Source organism: Acipenser ruthenus, chromosome 20, assembly GCF_902713425.1.
Source record: "Acipenser ruthenus chromosome 20, fAciRut3.2 maternal haplotype, whole genome shotgun sequence".
In the NCBI taxonomy this organism is placed as follows: domain Eukaryota; kingdom Metazoa; phylum Chordata; class Actinopteri; order Acipenseriformes; family Acipenseridae; genus Acipenser; species Acipenser ruthenus.
This window is the reverse complement of record NC_081208.1, coordinates 23,085,872-23,108,368: the sequence shown is the minus strand read 5'-3', so window position 1 is coordinate 23,108,368 and position 22,497 is coordinate 23,085,872. Positions and strand designations below refer to the sequence as shown.

The following is a 22,497-nucleotide window of genomic DNA, read 5'->3' as shown; positions in this document are numbered from 1 at the left end:
AAAGCAAAAGCTTTTTGCGGTATTTTATTTTAGTTGTTTTTAAATATAATACATTTAAAATATATAATAATTTGTTATTTTTTACAAATCATCCAACCTCTCCAAAAAAAAAAAGGACACACAGCTTGCGCCTCCCTTGACGCATTGCCACGCCTCCCTTGGGAGGTGTGCCCTATAGTTTGAGAACCGCCGTCCTAGTATTATAAGGTTAACAACTTTTTAAATATGTACAAAATATGTCAGCACAAGAAAGACTCCTACCAATGCATTAATAAGGTGGGAGGTGTCTGTGATGTGATGCCTTTGTGTAGGTTTAGTCTGGGGCTTCTCTGTGTAATGAAGCCTTCATTGGGATGCACTACCTAAGTGTGACCCAAGCTTGTAATCTGTTATTGTATATCTGTGTAACAAAATTAGATTTCATTTGCATGCATCAACCTTTCTCAACCTGTCTTGTGATTGTGTGGCTTAAAGACATCAAGAAGGAAAGGTTTCAAACAATGAAAGAGACCTTGGCTTTTTCTTTCATGATGCTGAACAGCTTGCCTGAGTGACCTTTGCTGCTACATCACCAATGATGTGTCTATAATTGCTGGGCTATTGGTACTACAGCTGATATGTAATGACACATTTGCAAATTCATTCTTTGAGCTCGTACAATTAGCATATGGAAGAAGATTTACTCTTAGCCACCCCTGGAGTTACTCTGTAATCAAGAGTCAAATTAAATAAAAGGCCACAAGAGGGTTTGAAGGTCAGCTGAGTTAATCATCTTTTTGTTCAAGACGTTTGCTTGAAATTCCCTCATTTAGTTTCTGTTCCTAGTACTTCTCAGGAAATAATACAGCAGTGTTATAATCTACATAACAAAAAATAGCAAGACGCTGCTTGTGATAGTGTGCAGAGTATGAATGTGTCTATAAAAAAGCATGGACACCCACTCACACACACACACACACACACACACACACACACTTAAAAACACACACACACACACACACACACACACACACACACACTATTATTACACAAGCAGAAGAGGTTCTGCATTTAAAATTAAATATACAGGATACTGCAGAAGCTGCATTAACACCTGAGGCCTGCACTTTATCAACCGATTTCAGTCCAACTGCAGTTCAAGCAGACAACAGCGGTAAGCAGAGCGTCACCCACAAAGTCACTCTCCGAATACCAGATTAATATAAGGTGCAAAAGCTGTGAAACCACAAGTCTTTTTTTCCATAAAGTATACTCGTTTAAAAAAGAAAAAAAAAAACTCGTACCTTGATTGCAATCCAGCAGTATTGTATTATTATAAAAATTAACTGAGACTATTGAGAATCCTGTTATCATTTAAAAATTCTATACCAAGTGTTTTTTTTTTTCTAGCCAGATGTAAATTAGATACTGATTTACAGTCATAAAATATTGAGTCAAACCTTGTCATTCTATTGTGGTACAACAGGAAATAAGTTTGTATGTATGCAATAAAAAACGCACACACACTCACAATGTTAGTATGCATGCACGTGAACTTGTGTATGTGTGTGTCTTACGTTTTAAGCTGGAAGGGTTATAATTTACCTGCCTCTGAAAGAAAACCCACAAACACATGCACGCACTCAAAGGCAGACAGGTAGATAAATAATGAGCCACTAAAGAGCTTCTGCATATAATAAGCCGAAAACAACCAGGGAGCTAAGGTAGGGGTCAAATAAATGGGCCAGATGCTGAGGGTTTGTGTTCTCAAAGAGCCGTATCGAATCATTCAGCTCAGATCAGACCTCCTCCTTTATTCCAATGAAGCCACGTCGTGCAACGGTGTGGGCAATCATGCATACGCTATTATTTGCTATTATAAAATCCCAAATCCTCCTACTTTGAATGCCCCTTCTCCCCCATCTCGCTCTTACACGCGGGAGCCAGTGTGCTGCGGAGAGATTAAGTGATTGCTTATCTGTTTCCCATGCTGTTTAGGCTGATAGACTGCCTGTGTTTTACACCCAGGGATTTGTCAAAGTTAGGCTGTCTTGGGAGATGGGGATCTGGGGGAGGGCTGTGAGGGTTATGTTAGGATAGCTATATCTGTATGACTTTCCAATGTAAAGTGTCAGGAAAAAAACTTTCCATTTATTGTTAAGAAATTGACCACCAGCTGCTTTATATATGGTTCTGTCAACTCCCTTCATTTGTGAAGAAACATGAGCTGTACCAATAAGAGGCTCCCCAGTGGAATTAACAGATGTAAACAGCTGCATTGATGCCGTCCAGGGATGTCCTTTTGGGCTGTTCTGTAGGGTGTGAGCGTGCATAGGGTTTTATTATGGCAACATCAGAAGTACTTAATGCTTTTACTTATTTAGTCTGTTAAACATTGCTATTTATTTATTTAAGATTAGCATCATAGCTATACAGTATGCATGTGCCAAGCAATATTACATGCAGCTTTTTTATTTTAAAATGAACCAATGAGCATGGATCGTGCATATCCTATGAACACTGAAAGAACGCCGGAAATAGAAAAAAAACAAATATTTGCAAAAGACTTAGTGCACACTGTTATTCCCATCTGTGCTGTAATTTGATATTTACAGTTCTCAAAATGCCTCAACACAATAAAACTGCACACATGTTGAACAATACCAGAAAGAACCAATTCATATACATAAATAAAAAAATACAGACGGACACATTTCTTAAAATGAACAAAAGGAATATAATAAGACAGAAAAACAGAAGCCCTGTTTATAAATATGTCCAAGCAAATGGCGAAAGCCAAGCTCAACACCACAGAGCTGTTAGAAAAGTGAAACGCTATCACTTGTTAAGATGTCTGTCTCTTTAAGGCACTGACAGGTAGAGCATTGAGGGCAAAGGATGTGGTTTCTTTGTGTGGAAAATTATCACATGTTGCCTTATTGAACTTCTGACTAAAAAAAAAAAAAAAAAGGTTGTGTCTGGGAGGGGTGCAAGGAGGAGGCAGTTGATCACTTATTGCAGCACAACATTAGCCCTATCCCTTGTTACTATGGTGTGTGCGCTCTCTAATAGCAGTTATTTACCCTATTTGCCTGTAAGCATGCCTGCTCCGATGTGATAACATCAGATTATATCAGGAACTTGATTGCAATCACAACACAGCTATTTTCTTCTTTTCTCTTTTTTTTTAAACTGCTTTGCCTCGTATCTTCTAATCATCTAGGTTAGGGCCTCTTTTTATTTTAGTGTCAGTTTCACAAAAGGTTTGCTACAAAGCAGCCTCCAAGGCAGTATTTTTGGGCCCTCCTCCATGTCCTTTTTTTTTTTTTTGCAACCCACTAGCTAACTCCTAGCCCCTGCTGTTTCTTGTAGTCTGTTGTGTGCAGAGTAGGAGAGAGAAGACGCAGTTAAGACGCAGAAGGCTATGAGTTAAGTTTCTGTAAAAGCTGACTTCTTATTTCTGGGTGCAGGAGAGGAAACCTGTTAGCTCTACTTCTTTTCGATTTATTTTTTTTCCCTGGCAAGCCTCTATCTTATCCTCTGCTACTATATGAGCAGGATTCTTTGTCAGAGCTTCTACGTCTCGTGCCTCAAATCTAAGAGGACATTTATTTCAGAAGGAAAAGACCATTACAAAAATAAAAAAAAATCCCTACAATGATTTTATACGCCAGCAACACAGCAGCGCAGCGGAGGACAGTCGCGTGAGCAGATGCCCAGATGCTTGCCTACCCCTCTCTCTTTCATTAAGGGTGACAAATCTGCTGTCACTCAGGCAGATTTCCAATTTACAGATAATGATTCTTGCATGAAAATTGATCGAGGGGCAGTGTTTTTTTTTCTATCCCTCCCACTATCCCTCCCTCCCTCCCTCCCTCCCTCCCTCCCTCCCTCCCTCCCTCCCTCTCTCTCTTTCTCTCTCTCTCTCTCTCTCTCTCTCTGTAGTTCTAGCCTAAAGGGAGTTTTTTTCTTCCCTCCTCCTCTATTCTTTGAGTCAGTAGTCAGTTGTGGGACACAGACAGTGAGAGGCAAAAAAGGAAAAGAGATAAGAAGGGATGGGGAGGAAGCAAGCCGCTCTCTTAAGATCTCTCACTTAGGATGTTGTGATAAAACAGAAGCCTCTTTCCTCTGTAAGCTGTTGGAGTATTATTTTTCCCTCAAAACAGTGGTGGGTAATAGAAAACAAAGCCTCCTTCTCCTTGGCAACACAAGGTCTTCACTAATCTAGTGGGGTTTGCTTTTTCTATCCTCACCCCCCCACCCCCACCCCACCCTCCCCCCCACCCCCAACCTCAGTCTGATCCTGAATTTGAAGACCGGTTGGAAATCAATTCTTGACCTCGACGACCCATGACACTGAAATTATTGAATGGGAAAGACTTGTGCGCACTGCTGCCTCGCAATGAACAGTCCTTAATCTTCAGGTCTTCCTTTTTTCTTTTTCTTTTTTATATTCTAATCAAGAAGGAAGCTCACCCATGCAAGGCAGCTGTTTAGGGCGCTTCAAAGTGCGAGTCAATTACCTTACAGTGGACTTACGAGTGACAGTCTGAAACTGATGAGAAAGACCTTTTAAATCCACCTCTGCTCTCTTCCTTTCTGGCTCCTCCGTTTATTATTTTTAACCAGGACATTCGTATCTCTTTTTTTCTTCTTGCTCCCAATGGAACTGTAAAGTAAATCATGTTTGGACTGAAGCCACCAATTTACTATCTGCCAGGTAAGGAAAGAAAGAGAGTTGGGGCGATGGTTTTGGGAGAGCTTGCTTTAAGGTTTAATATCCTTTTGAATGTTTGAATATTTTTAAACGGCAATCATGCCTTTTTTAATGTGTGTGCAATGTGTGGACTTTGGCTCCTGTTAGGGCTTGTGGTTTAGCTTTTCTGGCTCCTTTGTCTCTGTTATTAGCTACTAAGTGGCAAGCCTTGTTTTATTTAACAGCAAGCTGCCGAAGCACTTGAGTAATCTAAGGTGAATTAAGCTTGGTGTGAGATTACCATCAGTCGGTGCTTAACAGCGTTTCATGGCTGAATAAACTCTGTAGCAAGTGGCCAAGATGTAGCGAATACAAGCCTTGTCTGAACGAGCAGAAGGAAAAAAACCTTTATTGCTTTAACATTAAAACATATGGGGTGGCTGTTGCAGTTGGCGTTCCTTCTTCATTAGGCACTGTGAATCACTTTTTTACAATTTGAGCTTGTTGCAGGGCCAGAAGGTTAGCGATGAAAAATGGCAATGGATTACAGGGGTTTACAAATATAATGCGTTATTTTTGCTTGAACTCTTTTCAGGCTTGGCAGCAGGCACCTTGTTGTTAGAATGCTATGTATTATTTGATTTTGAAACAGACAGTGGCAATATTTTCAGTGCTGGGCTAATACAATTGAACATGGAGCTTTTTAGGAGCATTGGAACCTTTCGTAAATACTGTAGTATATTTGGATTTATGATGATTATTTGAAATGAAAGTTTACTGTGCAGCATTATTATACTCACCATTAAGACCACACAGAAGATTTCCCTCTATTAAGACCATTTTACTAAATCCCTTTGGTAATTGTAACAAAGGTATTAGTCGCAGTAATAGTAGTAATATTACAATGGTTTTACCTTATAACAAGACATGAAATAGTGATTATTTCAAAATTAAATGTTGTGGAGGATCATTTGTATTGAAGTATTTGTATAATTACACTGTAATTAAACATTTCTGCTATACACTGAAGCTGAACAGTCTGCTCTCACAAAGACTTGCTGATTGTCTCTCCGTTTTGAACCACCGTCTGCATAATGTGGATTGATACACTTTATCAGGGGAGTGAATGGAGGCTGCCCTCATATCAGACCTGTACTTTCAGAGGTGATGCAGTTGGTTGCTTTTCTATTTTAAAAGAGAAATGCATAGGTTACCTAGCTGCAGTACATGCATCAAAAGCCCACAGAAACTTACTTGTTAAACACCAGTAGGTTTTTAAAGATTCCCGGAACAGTGCAAAAAAAATCCCAAAAAACACTGGTTTTAAAAATGGATAATTAGTTATTTTTTTTTAATTATGGTCAAGCGGTATCATGCAAATACCAGAGCCCAAAATACCTCAACATCTAAATTAGATTGTTTCACAACATTCATATATGGTGGCAGTAATATAAATGAGTGACCAAACACAGGAAATAACTGACCAGCAGAAAGAAACAACTTAAAATATTATTATAGTTACGCTGCTTGGGTAAAAAAAAAAAAAAAAAGATAAAAACATCATCCAATGATTAAAGAAGGCTAGGGATGTCTAATATAAAAGATGCTGTGTCTCCAAAATCATTGATGTCTGTTTAATATATCCTTCAGTGCACTCAGAAGGCATGTTCCGCTTGCAGTCCAGTTTGTTTACATTCCCTAGCAGTCGTTTTAGATGGTTCATCCTTCTTTAACGTTTTCAGCAAGTTGGGATACCCAATTAAATAGCTTCACTATTCTATATACTATACTGAAAAATAAATGCAAATAGACAGAGATCTAGAAAGTATTATAGTATAGTAGAATGAAAATTAATGCTAAGAAGTACACTTTACAAATGAACCAGATGGTGCAAGTGACTTGCTGTATAAGCACCTGAGAAGAAAATGCTTTAGAATAATTTGAGTTGTTGTAATGGGATCGACTGCTCATCAGCCTCTGAGCTTGCTGGACTAATTAGGGTCTCTGTGTTTTATTAGAGGAGGCAGTATCCATAACCAGTCTTGCACCTTTCATTGAGTCAACAATGTGCAAAACAGGAAGTGAGAAAGAAAAAGAGGAAGATAAAAACCTTGGTGAACTGAAGCTTCCCTTTTGGAAGATTTATGCTGTTAAAAAGAGAGAGTGAAGGGATTGTTCAGGGCACGCTGTTAACGAGTGGGTACGAAGCTGACACATCATGTTGCTGAATTATTTATTTATCCTGACAAGGCTTTTACTGCCGAAGAGGCTTTGTGAGTGTGTGATCATAATTATTAATACTGTAGGCAGCCGTTACAATTGATCAGATCCAACGTCATCCACTTGTTCAGCTTGTAGGAGGAACCTTGTACATGTTGCCGGGGTCAGGTTGTCCAACTGAATCCATTTTGGCTAATTCTCTCAAGAGAATTTGTTCAAATGGCATATTAAGAATTTAAGAGGCAGTTATTGGGGGATGCTTAAACCTAAACTAATTGAAAATGTATGGCTCCACTAGAGCTTTATAATGGCTTTGGCGCTGCCATAATTTTAATTTAATGCAGACCTAAGTGTAAGTTGTATTCAAGGAGATAGTTAAGCTATATATATATATATATATATATATATATATATATATATATATATATATATATATATATATATATCAAGTACAATTTAACAAAATGGCAAAAAGACGGAGAAGTAGCAAATGGTTTCTAAAGCCATGTTTCTTAACCCTTGAGTGTTATTGCAGTCGCTTTCTTTATTTTCTCTTTTCGTTAGAAATCGTGAGATAGGTGAACCATCTCATATGTTTCATTGGATCAACAGGAAGTATTTTCAGTTGATTGAACTCTCGTTATGACAAAAATTCATTCCTCAGGTGGTTAAGGTAGCAAGTAAACAATGTTCAAACACTTATACATTATGTATTAATGATACTGCATTATTAATTAGCCTATATATTATTAACATATGTGATTATTTGCCACTTCACCATCAAAGGGAAAAAAGAGTTTTATATTTGAGTGTTTTGTATTCCAAAAAACAAAAGACCATAGCAAAAGGGAGAGCCATGAGCATAGAGACAGGGAAAGCTTTCTCAAGGAGATATGTGGGCAACTGTGGTCTTCTCAGTGCCCCCCAGTCCACAGAGTACCCGCTATTTATGTAAATGCACATGCTGTTACTGTGTATGTCAACGTCTCAAAGGCAGTTATAGCGAGCCAACCATTTTATGTGTTATATAGTGTGTCATTTCTACTGAGGTACCCACTCCAGAGCATAGTGTATACTGATAATAAATGTGAGCTATTCTACTAATTGCAGGCCTATAGCAAGGATGAACCAGGATGAAACATGGGATTGCCATTATATGGAATATCTTGTTGTTGTTGTTATATACATGTTAAGAAAACAGTACAACACTAGATTTAAAGTAAAATATAAAGACATGTCAAATCTCTTTGTCCGTGACTTTTCTTTTTAAAACCCTTGCTCATTAATTAATGGATTGAATCCTCTTTTTTTATTCCTGAAAAAGTAAGGGGACAAATTTCAGGAACCTGGGTGGGTTGCTTAAGTAGAGACTGAACCCATAAACTTTATTTACCAATCGGTGTGGAGAATAGTATTCTACCAGGATAACTGTTAAAATGTACCTTCTTTTAGACAGTGGGACTAAAAAGATATGTTCTGGCTTTGAAAAATAGTATATAATGGAAGGTGGTATTTAAGAAAAAAAACATTACATTTAATCAGACAATTTTTTTAATTTTACGGTCTCTTTTCTTTCACTTGACAAAAACAAGTACCTTTCCCTGACACTTAACAACAACCACGTTGCTAGTTTTAAGCGTAGACTCTTATCACTTTCTTTACCATCATTCACACACAAATTAGCTTCAGCCCATCTTGTAATCTTAACTACTGTTGCCTTGGAAACAGTGTCAGACACATGCTAGATTTTTCAATGATTATTTGATATTAAAAAAGAAGAGCGAAAAAAAAATTGCTGCTTGGCTCCAGCAGCAGTCTAATTATCTCAAAAAGAGAGCGAAAGAAAGTGAGGGAGAAACAGAGAGGGGAAGGATTTGGGGTGATTCGTATTGCTGTTCAGACTGACATGCTCATTTGATTCTTAAGCCCAAGGACAGCATGTGACAGCTGAGGTTGACCGTAAGCCAATAAGCCTCTATTTACTTTGCCAGGCAAGAACGCAAAATGGAAGACCTGTAATGACCTCTTCATTGCAGTGTGTGTGTGTGTGTGTGTGTGTGTGTGTGTGCTTCACTATGAGCGAGCACCACTTTAGATCATTTTGTCCATGATGGACGTGATGTGAGGACAAAATTCAATTATTTATTTGATTTGAATGCTGGTTGCTTTGGATACTGACATTCAAATCATCTGTTCAGAAAAGAATGCAGTAATAAATACAATAAATACAATACAATACCTGCTCATGAACCTAATGCTGCAGTAACATTTAATGAAAGACCAAATCAGTTGTCTGATATTATCTAACATCTGCAGATGAAGGTATTAATGTGAACATGGAAGGCAGCGCTGTACACTTTTTTTTTTGGACATCACAATCCAAAGCCGTTCATGACTTGTCTGTTATACTCCACAAATCAGCCCTCATAAGTGGCTTTTAGTGAGCTGTTTTAAAACAGGGGGAAAGGGGTTAACCTGATATTCTGTGATCTGAATTCGAGGGCATTAAAAATTAACATCTCAGGTTTTCACTGTGGTTTTGGAAGCTGAGGTTTGCAGCCCAGCTGCTACAAATGTCAAAGATACAAGCATTTATCAAACACTGACCTGACACAATACAACGATATGTCTGTTCAGAAAAGAATGCAGGGCAATAAAGTCTGTAAGGTGGATGGTCCACAAATATCCAATTGGCACAGGTGTTTCGGCCACAGCAGCGTCAGAGCAAATTTGCTTCTATTAGCATGATTTGCATCTCCATGTTTCCACTGTAGTGTACAGTTGAAAGTCATATTTACCTACAGTTTAAATTGCAGGAAATAGTTATTTGTGCACCTGCAACATGTAAGTAAGTAAGTATGTGTAATTTTACAGACACTGTGCTTGCGTAATGCCCTTCTTTGATATAATACTGTTTATTTTGGACATAATGCATTAAAAAAAACTTTAATAAGAAAGTGCAGAAGTTTGTATTGTACCCATGAGCAAAACTACTGCTTAACACATTCAGATATTCATAACAATGTCTTGTTTGGGGGTGCAATGTTAAGAGCTGTGTGTTTATGTGGAACATACCATAACATGTATCTCCATGCATTTTCTTCTAATTTCTTTGCAGCCATGATGAGAGCTCATATTAGAATGACTTTGTTTCAATTTTTGTTAATAATATTAATAATAATAATAATAATAATAATAATAATAATAATAATAATAATAATAATAATAATAATAATATGGATAGATTATAAATTGTTATTTTCATTATTTATTTTACACTTTTTAATAGTAACAAGAAATGAGCATAGTTTGTTTTGAGCACGGGCCTCTTTTTTTTCTAGAACAGCTTGTCTATGTCTGAAAGTTTTACGCACTGCGGATCCACAGCGATGCCACCAGACCTATAGTGCCAGAGGACAACACAGATCTGATGGCTCCACTGCAAAACTGCAGGCGCCCTAATGGCCACAGGGGTCACTGGTGCGCCGTGAAGCGTGGATTCCACTGCCGATCTAGTCCCTCCCTACCCGGACAGCGCTCGGCCAGTTGTACACCGCCCTCTAGGAACCCCCGGTCACGGTCGGCAGTGAGATAGCCTGGATTCTAACCTGCGATCTCCAGACTATAGGGCGCATCCTGCACTCCACGCAGAGCGCCTTTACTGGATGCGCCACTCGTGAGCCAAGTTCTTTTAAGGCCACTTAAGTAAATGAGGGCTTGCTCCTTCTATTAGAAACCAAGAAGTGAATGTGTAACTACTGTGACCCATGCCACTGTTATCTCATGGGAATCGGAAGTCAGCACAGTGTCGCAGTAACCAATCTTTACTATTGCTGACAGGTTGAGTGCTGGCAGCCCTATTGAGAGCACATTGAGGCGATTTACATACTGTAGGCATCTGCCAGCTACTGTAAAGATTACATATTTGTATAATGGTCTCTAAATTGACTCATAACACTGTATGCCCATAGTGTTGTCAAGCAAAGCAAGATACAAAACAAGTCTCAGCGTATGTTGTATGATATCGACATGTACTGAATCTAAAACATCTGATGCAGTGTATTTCTGTTCTAAGTTGCAGAAGTGCGAAGCAGCTTATCATTTTTTACTTGACATCCATTCAAGAGCTAGCCTGCAGGGTTTGTAAATGTTAGACAACTTAAAGAAAAATGAACAGAGCCTGAAGAACATCCGTCACCTAATCCCATTAAAATGAGATCCTGTCACCTCTTGTAAGACATTAGTTGTAGGACAGTGTGTGAAGCTGTTCTAATTGCTCGAATGTTGTATTTAATTTGGGTATTTGTTTTATTTGCTGTATCCTGACATTGCTTGGATTTTATACTTCAATTTGGAAAATGAATACAATGCTGTTGATTTAAAAGTGCTTCCTGGCACAAAATAATTTCAAGTAATGGATTTGAATCCAATGGTCAGGCCATGTGACCAACTGATTAGATTCCAGAAAGATTATTTTTTTTTTGGATCCACTGTGTATGTCCTGAATTGAAAAGTAAAAATAAACAGAGATCTTCAACACAACATAAAGGGGACCGGTTACAATGGTGCCAATGCTAATAAGAGGTATGAACTTAAAACCTTGGCTAGCACTCCTTTAAATGTACTGTGGCTTGTAGAGAAGCCAGGGAGTCACCCGTTAGACCTGACCATGAAGTCCGCAAGGTTGTTTCTGCAGGGTTACATGACCATTCCTCATGCATCTGATTTCTGCAGGAAAGTTCAAGGTAAATACCTGCTGAATTTTGTTCTCCAGAGTAGCGTTAATTATGGCATAAACATTAATGCCAGGCTGCTCTGTTTCCCACCAAACTGAAACAGATTTACATTAGTAAGATGCCGCTTTAATATCTCAGGAAATACTGCTGCTAAATTCAAGTTTATTTCATTATTTCTTAATTGAGCTTGGATGAGCATTTATATTATGCAGAATAAATGCCAGGGAGGCACATTGCATAAACAAATATTCATAAAAGTGTATATCCCAGGCATTTGGGTCTGTATTCTGACCTCCGCATAAGTTAGCAATTATTGTTCCTGTCACTATGGCTTTCACTGAATTCTTAAAGCATTCTGCTGGAAATTCTATAATAACTTGTTGTGTGCATGAAATATCCCTCTGCTCCTGAAGTACATCCCTATGTTCAACCCACCCCCTCCGCCTCCTCTTCCAACAAGTCTATGAAGCCAGCATATTGTTATCCCAATAAAACTTGCTGTGGCTGCGTGTGACACATGCTGAAGAGTCATTAAGCAACAGTAAAGTGTAAGAATTGATTAGGCTGTTGTTTTACAGAGGCTGTAAAAGCAGGGCTATCTCAGAGCAGCTGGTCAATCTGTCTGCTTCCCAGGTATCAGGACAACCAATTCCAGGACCCTGTCCTCAAAATTACCATAAACCACTCGTCTCCCCACTTCGGCTCGTGTAAACACACCTTGTTGATCTGCTGGTAGGCCAAACGTTTAATAGACAGGGAGCTTGCGGTGTGGAATAAATCAGGCACCACTGTCAAATTCATATTCCAAGAACAGCAGGAGATATCTTTTTTTTGCAGGCAAATATAACCAATTTATTTCATATTTATCATCTTTTTGAAGCAGACCTTATACTGTAATAGATTTATACAGAGGTGAAATTCTGCCGGTACTCAACGGTACTCTCTACCGGGACTTATTTTGATGCCAGTACTGGGTACTTATTTAATCTGCTTTTCATCCAACACAGATGCATTCCATCCACTCAAATGTGCTTTCATTCAGCACAGTTCATGTTGCTTGCATTCTGTTTCCTCACACTGCTTCTGTTTCTGTTAGCTGCTATTGGCCACCATTAATGTCAGTATAATCACTGCATGTTGATTGGCCAAGCTTTCATTCTGATCGCATTGCATTTTGGCATGCGTCACAAATCTCCGCCATTTTGCTTTGAGTCAGTGCTCATTTGTTGATCAACGAGAGAAGACCTTTTTTGCCTTGCACCGATTTACCACATTGCCAGAATTTGCGCGAAATTTTCTAAAATGGCAGGTGATGTGTGGGACAGTAGGTATTAACAATAACGTAAAAAAAAAAAAACAGGATGAAAGTGCAGCTTCAGATTTGGTAAGCGAGTCAGAATCGGGATACAGATGGAGGTGTGCTTCACGCTTTTCAAACACTGGCCCAACTTGCAAGGTACATGTTAAGCATAGTGATCAATGATTTGTTTTGTAGTGTTTTCTGTTATGAGGACTGTAATAAACGAAAAACCAAAACGGTGAGGTGTTTTTTCTTTGTACAATTCCCCCTTTACTAAAACATTTAGAAGAGTTTATTTAAGTTAAATTTGAGTTTTCACATCTAAAAAATGTGTCTTTTGCCACTTTGTTTCTTGTGCAGAAACCACAATACCAGGGATACAAAAAATTAAAAAATAAATTTAAAAAAGTCTACTTTTATACTGTTTCTGCCTGAAAAATATTTTTCTGGAATAGATCATGGTAATTAATCTACACAGAAACACAACAGAGACGCACACAGAACATATAAGAAATGGTGGGTATATATGTTCTAATTCAAAGCTATTATTGTAGCATGCCCGGGTCCTGTTGTAAGTGAGTACCTGGGGGTCTGGAGACCCTTTCTACAGCAGTTACATAATAGTGTAATATTTCTTAATGCTTGTCATTTAAGGTTTAACTTAAGTGTTATATTACAGTACATGACTGAGTGATACATGCAGAGGATACAAAGCGTTCAGTATTTTCAGCTTCCTTGTTTATGGTGAATTGGTTATAATTGATCAGTTATTTTTTTAAGGCTTATTTTGTATTTATAAATGTATCGTGCACCAATATGTATACATTTTAAAAGTATTTATTCATTGGCATTCAAATTGTCTCAATTTTTAAATGTTTACACCCGGCTGTGCATATGAGTACCTGCACTTTTTTGTTGAGAATTTCGCCCCTTGATTTATATAAATACAATATATATATATGGTGAAGATTACTGTGCTTGTTGCCTGAGACTTGTTTCCTCCCTGGTTTATGACATTGGCTGTCTTGATTCCAGCTTGCCGGTCCAAGCACTTGGCAGAAAAGAAGACTCCAGTTCCAAGTTATAAAGCACTGAGGAAGTTTGGCAGCCATTGTCAATGAGCGCAGTTTACCTTTGATATTAAGGCTGCACTCTTTAACCAGAGCTGCCACACTGAGCCTTGATGATCTAACTATCGGCAGCATTTAAATAAGGATGACACAAGCCTCTCATGCCTTTGACCCCGGGAGGCCTGGTTTTGGCATTCACCCTGGCTCCCACTTCCTGTCATGGCGCCTGCTTTGCCTCACCCTTCATAAGCATCATATTTACAAGCACCAAAGTTAAAAATAAAATAGAACTTGCTAATAGTCAGATAGAGAAGAGCACCCCAACCCCCCCCCCCCCCACCCCCACCCCTTGTTATAATGGTTAATCTGTGTTTACCTATGCTGCTACCACCTCCACCTTTCAGCTTCCCCTACCTCACGGCCTCAGCTTCTCTCCTCCTACAGTTACAAGTTACTTGAACACAATTTTGCCAAACCTTCATCTAAATCTCATTGTCGAAGAGGTAGTGGTTAAAATCTACATGTTAACTGCTTTACCTTAATGGTATTGAACCTAGGTGGACTTGTCTGAGCTATTGGGCATGTATTATTGTATCATTGAACTAATACATCTACTGGAATAAAAAATAAATGTATTATTATCCCTCCTTTAGAAAAAAAAACAGAAGGTATGCAAATGGTTACATCAGAACCTACCAAAAACCATAAAAGGAGTTGTATCCATCTCACTAAGTCTGCCTACCAAGTTAGAATACTGACTGAAAGCCAGTAGCATGTTAAGGCTGATGTGACTGATCTAAACCCAGTCCCAAATGAACGGGAGTCTGTATTCAAACAGCTCTCACAGTCAGTCACTGACACCTAATTCAAAAGTCTCTGCTTAGAGTGGCAATAGCCTTGTTTTTTAAATTATGCATAATTCAGGTTAAATGCAGTATAAACGACACAGGCCACAGGCATACATTAGTTCAACTAGTCTAGATATATATCATCAAGCGACAATTGATATTTCCTGATAGGCAAGAACAGACCTTTTGTGTTGGGATGCCCCTGGGTTTGATATTTAAAACAATATCCTGAAATAAAATTTAAAAAAAGCATCTTTATTGTTAGGATCAAATATATAGATTACATTTTGAATGTAATTCATGGCCTCCTATGTTTCTAAGTAGAAGCAGAAGTATGTCTTTTTGGTCCAGGCAGGAAACGTGTGTCCCTCCAGCTACCTTTGGGAGCGTAACCCAGCTGGACTCTACTGCTTGCTGTTACAGGATGGGTGTCACAACTATATTTGTGGAATGCTTTGTAGAAGTCAAATTTGTAGGCTAATTTGTTTAGCGTCAGCTTTGCTTTTGCAAGTTCATGACACCTTGAGAAACATCCTGTTTACATAACTGACTGATTTAAAATTGATTTGGAATATCCCGGTCCATAACCCACTAGGCTAATCTTTATACACCTCCCCTGCTAATTAGGAGGTTTTGCTGTCAGACTTGAGATATACCACCCAGAGAGCTAGGGAATGGAGATTTAGGAACAAACTTACAGCTAGAATGTTTTAAGTGAAGGAGCATTTCAAATTTGACACCCACCTCAAAAACACTCATAGACTTAGATCATCACTAAAGGTTCCAGACTGCCATTACTGAATGCTAAATGTTTGTAGTATTTAAAGGGTTTTTCTTTTCTTTTTAATTTGTCAGCATTCATTTTTTATTAAACCCATATTTCGGCTCAACCAAAGAGGCACCAGTGGGATCTAGCAATGTACCACAGGAATGTAAGTTACAAATAGTTACACATCTGACCTAAATCTATCAAAACAACAGGAGATTATCCTAAATGCTATTTACCCCATTATATAAGCAAATGTGTCCTGTGTCACTTGAAGGCTTTAGATAACTGAGAGCCAGCTGTATGTTCAGCGCATCTTTCCGTTGGCTTTGATCAGTAATATTTCTGTGTTCAATTCATACATTTAGGCAATACTTGTGGCAAGGTTACCTTTACACATGGACAAAAAAAGCAGTAAATCCACACCTTTTGTATTATAACACTACAATATTTTGGTTGTTACTGTAATAAATTAACAATTTGTGTGTTCTGTTTTTTAAAGTTAAGGTATTTTACAGACATTTTAATACTATATATCTTGCAGTTACCAATAGTCACCAACAGTAGGTGTTCTTACAGTGCAGTGTGTGGCTGAGACAAGGCAGGTAGTAGAATTAGAAGATATTTTATGTGAAAAAACCACAGGTTCACTAGGGACTGGGAATAAGAAGTGAGATACAAACCAGTATAGTATTTTGATAAAACTCCAAGGCAGAAGTAGACTATTCAGTAGGGCTTTTGTGAAACAGTTTTCCACATCACGAAAATAGCCACCCAAGTTTCTTTACTATCAGCCTTTTACATATTTTCAGCGAGTACACTAGAGTTTGCTAGAGAGTGGCCCCACCTGTGTATTGTTATTAAGTACAGAATTGTTAACTTCATCACAAACCACAAAAAAAACAAAAAACAACATGTTGTATTGATGATAGGTGGAGCTGCTCCTGCAACATTAAATGCATAACAAAACCATTGTTCTCAGTGCTGTAGCGATCTCAGTCAAGCTTTGATATGCGGCTGGAACAAGAGACTGTCTGTGGTTTTATAGACCCCTCGAGCAAGCGTATACTTTATAAAAATGTTCAGTTCGCTTTAGTACCAGTTGCTCACGGCTTCTCCTTTGAATTGCTCCGTTTAATATTCTCCAGCACAACGCAATATATAATTTATTCCCATTTTGATGTGCTTCGTGGCTGGTCTGCTGTTTTGTCATAAAACTATTATGAATCTGCGACCTGAGCAGTGCAAACAGTGACATTTGCAGAGCATAACATTTCTGTTAATTCTGAGAGACAGATTAAGTATATGCTGAATTTTAATAATTTGCTGTAAAGGCTGAAGATTATTGCAGGCAAGATTTTTTTTTTTTACATACATGACAGTACTTTGGCAGAAATACATGGGATCACTACCCGGGTATAATTAATCTAATTAAAATCACAGTGATCAGAGAAGTTCAGTGAAATTAATTCAATAAAAGGGGTTTCTCTCTTTTTTTTAAATAGTGTGTGTGCCGTTTCAGAATTTGTTTTCTTTTCACTCTGTCACAGCAAGTGAGTTGGGAGGAGGGCCAAAGAAACACACAGATGACTTTCTAACCCTCTTTAGACGGATGCAGATTGTTGTAGTCGAGTTAACTGCATGGCATGCACAGTACATTACTGTGAAGATTATGGGTCTAAACTATGTGGTGGGATCCTGGCTGTAAATGTATAAAATGCTGCTAAAAAATGTATTATGAATGATAACATTGCAAATAAAAAGATTTTTAAATAAAACCCAATAATTTTTTTATTTCCCAATTATCTTTATTTTATATTTCCATTTATAAAGGAAAGTATAATCTATCTATCTATCTATCTATCTATACATCAAGAAATTCAGGTATCCATATGTATTAATAATAGATTATGCACCTTCTTCCAAAACCGTTACTGTGTTAATTAGCAAAAAATAAAAAATAACTATGTCCCCTGCAAAGCCTTGCATAAACAAACCTGCACTCATGCCAAGTCTGATGAAATGCAGTAGCAGCATAAGGAAGGGAGCGCTGCCCATATGGAGGCCCAAGGCTAGAGACCTGAGTTTTTTGCAGAGAAGCAGGACCTGTTTCCTGGCTTTTCTGGATGTGTTTCTGGGGAGGGATAGGACAAGGGGGCACATGGGCAGCAGCAGGATGAATGCCAGTTCCCCTAAACCCCAGGAAGGAGAAGTGCATCCCAGTGGGTAGTGGCGGGAGAGAGCTGGCAGGCAGGCATGAGGCATATGGAGTGCAGGTTGGCACTTTGACTGCGACTGTAGTGCGCACCTGCAAAGGCTGGCGCCGGAGCCAAGTGTGTGGTGTGGGCCTGCCGATTGTAATCCTTTATTTTATTTAACATTGACGGGGTTGTTGTTTTATTATCGGGCCACCAGCACACAGAGAGTCGCGACGGGGCAGCAGGGAGTGAACACTCGGTCACACTGGGGATTCCATTACTGAACGCCACATTTTAAAGGTTTTGAGCCCCTCATGATTTAAAAAATATTTTGCAGACAGTATTTAAAAAGATTGTTACCTCACGATCCCTTTAGTTAAAAGCGCAGATTCATAGCTGTTTTCTGCAAAATTAGATTTTGACAAGCAAATTTCAAGATGAGAAGAAACTTGTGTCTCTTACAGATTAATTTGGTCCATGCAAACAGACTGGGCCGTCAACAAACTAACATCTTATTACTCTTATTTTGCTATGCAGGAAATCAGGGCTTGTTATATTCTATTTCTGGTTTGATTTTCAGTTTGCTGTACACTATCAAATCACAAATGTTTATCAGTAGCAGCTCATTCTGCCCACGGTGATGTGCTCTGTACAATAAGTCACATTCTTTGTCACCGCAGTGGATACAGCTAATATAATGCCTTGACAAGGCCTGTTAGGCTCACCCCCATTACCACAACATAGGGTACTAACGTGCCAAGGGCAGTGTTATTAATTAGGGTGATGTATATCCATGAGATAGGGCTTTATTACTAGACTATCCCAGAGAGGGTGGGAAGGGCTGATATGTGACTTGAAAATAGTCCTACTAAATTGTTGGGAAATCCTTTTTATCAATCAGCCACAAATACATATTGAAAGTGAAACATAAAATAAAAATGTACATTATAAACCCTTTTATGGATTTATTTGTTCTGATGAAAAATAGACCATGTCTAGTTCAATGTCCAGTATACTGAATGCAATTCCCCCGTCTAGGATACCATTGTAAAATCACAGTATTACCAGCAATATCAACATAATTAATTGGGATCAAATACAATATGGTAGTCCTCATATAGTGCCATGGTACTGTGGTGGATTACCACTTTGTATTAGTTCATTTCATTGTGATGTTATTGGTATGTCAAAATATGAATATTTTACCATTACTAATAGTATAATTGTAGCTGCCTGTCTACTACCTTAGAAGAGAAATTACACCGTAATTAAGAAGATAATGATGGTTTTTTTTGTTGTTTTTTTTTTTTTTAATAGTAATTACGTTAGGGTTAGGGTACTAAAATCATTAAAAAAAATTATACAAAATGCTTGTAATATGTTACAACTAATACTAGTAATATTACATTCCCCGGGCGTATACAACATTGTGTAGTTATTGAATCTAATACGCCATGCGTGATTTACGCGACAATAAGTCCAAGATACAGTGATGATATCCATATGCAATTATGCAAATTGCATTAAAATGTAACGCATTGAAAATAACAATCACAATAAAACTAACAAGCGGGTTTTACATTAACAACATGTTTAAAGCACTGTAATAGCCCATTTAGGTTTGCAATTGAGTGGGAGCTCCATTCCTAGGTTGACCAGTGCCAGGCAATGAGGCTAAATAACCATCCACTGGCCTGCTGTTCGCCTCGGCTGTACAGTCCCTGCACCTGAGAGCTTCCGCATGGCCCTACTTTGAACCCTGCTAATGCGGCAAATTACCAGATGTTCATGGAGCCCGCTTCTATAGTACATTTGCTTTGTCTGCTTTGCCACAGATGGGAAGAATGGAGGCCCTTTTCCAGTTGGTTTTGGCTTGACCAAGCTGTGGGCAGATCTTGTCAAGCCTAATTATGAAGTGCGATCTTCAAATCAGAAGTAAAATCCATAGCGTCGCCCTCTGGACACATTTTATCAGAAAGAAAGATTGTATTATTTACAGTTTGTTTAAATTCCGCAGTTAGTTTCAGCTGTTGAAACCTGCTTGCCACTATGTAGTTCTGTGATCGGGCATGCGTCTGTTATACCTGAAGAAGCAAAGCAGAAGTTAAAAGACAAATGCCTTTTGAATTACTTTTTTTATATATTTCCCTTACTATTGTACAGTGTTTGCAATCATTCTTAGTGGCTTGGGTTTTGTTGCTCCAATAATACCATAATTAATATCATAAGCGTGTGTCCCTACTCCTACCTTTGGATTATATTTTACATGTAACATTGAATGTGATTACCTGTTTTCTGGCATTGAAAGGACAGCCTTGAAACTTTGGAGATTCCACCAGCAAAAAAAAAAAAGTAATACAGCGGTGCGATTGTTAGCAGATGGCCCCAGTATTTGTAAAATGAAAATGTATGCAGTAAAATTGCTATTTGCCAGTGTTCATTTCTTATCCCCGAGTAAAGCCCTCCTGCTGGCCCTTCCCATACCATCTGCATGTTCATAAACCATATTAAAGCTGAACTGACTGAGTGCACGTGTGTATGTGGAACCATGCAGTGGCAACAGAAGAATCAGAGCAGGCCACAGGGGCTGTAACAAAGAACATCTTTAATGAGTCCTAAAGGTAGAGTGGCTGTGGTAGCATGCCACAGACTGAAAAAATACATTTGCAATGCTTATTCCTAAAACCATATGACTCTGTATTCTGAATCATAGGAATGCTTCTGTATATTATTTCCTCTCAATGTACACCGTGGTAGTGACACCTGCTAGACAGGTGGGGCTGGATCAGATGCAAGCTCCCTGATAGTTTGTCAAGGCAGCCTCTTGGGTCAACAGTCTACTGGGACTGCTTAAGACTTGCCTGGCCTCACTATCCAGTGCCCCTGACTGAGATCTGGGACTGGAAACACCAGGCCATGCTTTCTGACAAGTTTAGTTTCTGCAGACTCACTCTATAGCCCTTCACCCAGTCCTGGTTTTCAGAACCTCCCTTGTTTAGTTATACTCAGTCTGTAGTATAAAAGTACTGGTTAATTCTATACAGTATTCAGTTAGAGGTAAACTGATTTAAGCCCCAGTATTAATTATATTAAGCAGAAAACTGCTGTCAAAAGATGTCTACTCAATTGACATTAGTCAGTGGTTGCTGATGTCTATATACACTAATTCGTAATTCATTCAGTGTAGAAATATTCTGATCTACTGGAGAGTATAAAAAATATATCCTTTAAAAATTCCACACTAAACAAAAAAATCTTGATAATGGGCACATCTTGGCTGTCGAGCTTTGTGGTTTTCTAAGGCAATACAGCTAGGATTATGCCTCAAAGATAACAGCACACCCGTGGACAGTTCTTGACGGACTTGTCACTGTCATTTTCTGGGCTATCATTCATTCATAAACACTTCAAACCGCTCCCTCGGCAGTGCGCTTGAGTGTTGATACCTTCAAAGAGTAAGAAGATGAATTCTGTGACCTTCTGGATTTCAGGCGAGAGCTTAACTTAAAAAATGAATCCGTATCCAGCCTATAAAACTGTAACTTTTGCTAAAGGCTTTCAGTGGCACGAGGCATATTATTGTATGCTAGAACTCAGATTCAATTTATATCGATGGCTGTTCCTATCAGAAGTATTTCAAAAGACAGGGAGTGGATTAGGAAACACAAACTACTGTTTGATGTCTTTTATTCATGTCTAGTTTTTCAGCGGTTTTCCTATTACTGTATGTTGTCTTAATACTGGGAAACTGTGTCTACCCCATTAAGAATCAAATTAAAATTAACCAGCATTTCATTTTATGGCCAAAAAGAAAACATTCCCAAATGCTGTACTTGCACTGACGAATACTGTCCAAGTAATTTAGTGACATTTCCATGTGTGACGGTTTTTAAATTGAAAGAGGTGCGGGAGCGTGTGTTGTATCCCTACCTCCAAGATGTCTTTGTAAACCAGATGTTTTATCTGTCAGGGTTACTTCCTTCGTAAAGATTAATTAGTTGATGAATTGCTTCAACGTCAGCTGGTACTTAGGGGATCTATCTGTGTAATGAGTTGTGATGATGTCAGGCCCATGCTGTGCGGACAAGAGAGAGTTATACTCTAATAAAAAAAAAACACTTTGCAAGACGACATGTAAAGTGAGACACAGAGGGGCCAATAAATGTAAACCCTCATTTATAAGACAAAAAGTATAACAAAAATATCTTTGTTGAAAATAATTTGAAAAAATATCTGAACATTATGGCTAAAACCACATTTTCCTCAAAATTCTAATTTTTTTTTTTTTTACTAGCATACCTGGTGGACAGATATTTTAGCGCCAGGTTTAACATGTCTGATATATTTTTTCTTACAAATACAATGAAGCACTATAATACAATAATAAAACACACACACACACACACACACACAAAATTGCCTAGCTCATATTTGAGGGATTCTAAAACAAGGCCTTGTTCATTCACTTGAGATTTCTGTATGCGAACAAGCCTGAGGGTCCATTGGCAGAAGAGTAAAGGAGACATCCAGCCTTCAGTACACCTGTCCTTGAGATCACAGCGCTCTCGTCTCTCCAGCCTTGTGCAAACACAAAGGCCATGATGTTTAACTTATGAGCCTGCTGAGTGCCCTCGAGCTGTTCTTTAGCCTTTCACGAGGCTGGGGCTTGAAGATATGACCACTG

The 22,497-nt window shown here is 38.5% G+C and overlaps 1 protein-coding gene across 6 annotated transcripts in view; it reads left to right on the top strand.

Annotated features, from left to right (window-relative positions):
* LOC117425144 (genetic suppressor element 1-like) overlaps nucleotides 1–22,497 on the top strand; it is a 239,632-nt gene that overhangs the window by 170,158 nt on the left and 46,977 nt on the right. Inside the window, exon 1 of one of the 6 annotated variants that reach the window (XM_034041847.3) lies at nucleotides 4,281–4,699. The exons of the other annotated variants lie outside the window; for them this stretch is intronic. Within the exon in view, the coding sequence (XP_033897738.3) occupies nucleotides 4,663–4,699 (37 nt within the window). The 5' untranslated portion in view covers nucleotides 4,281–4,662. Of the gene's footprint in view, nucleotides 1–4,280; nucleotides 4,700–22,497 lie in introns of those variants that run through there. 6 annotated transcript variants of the gene reach the window in all.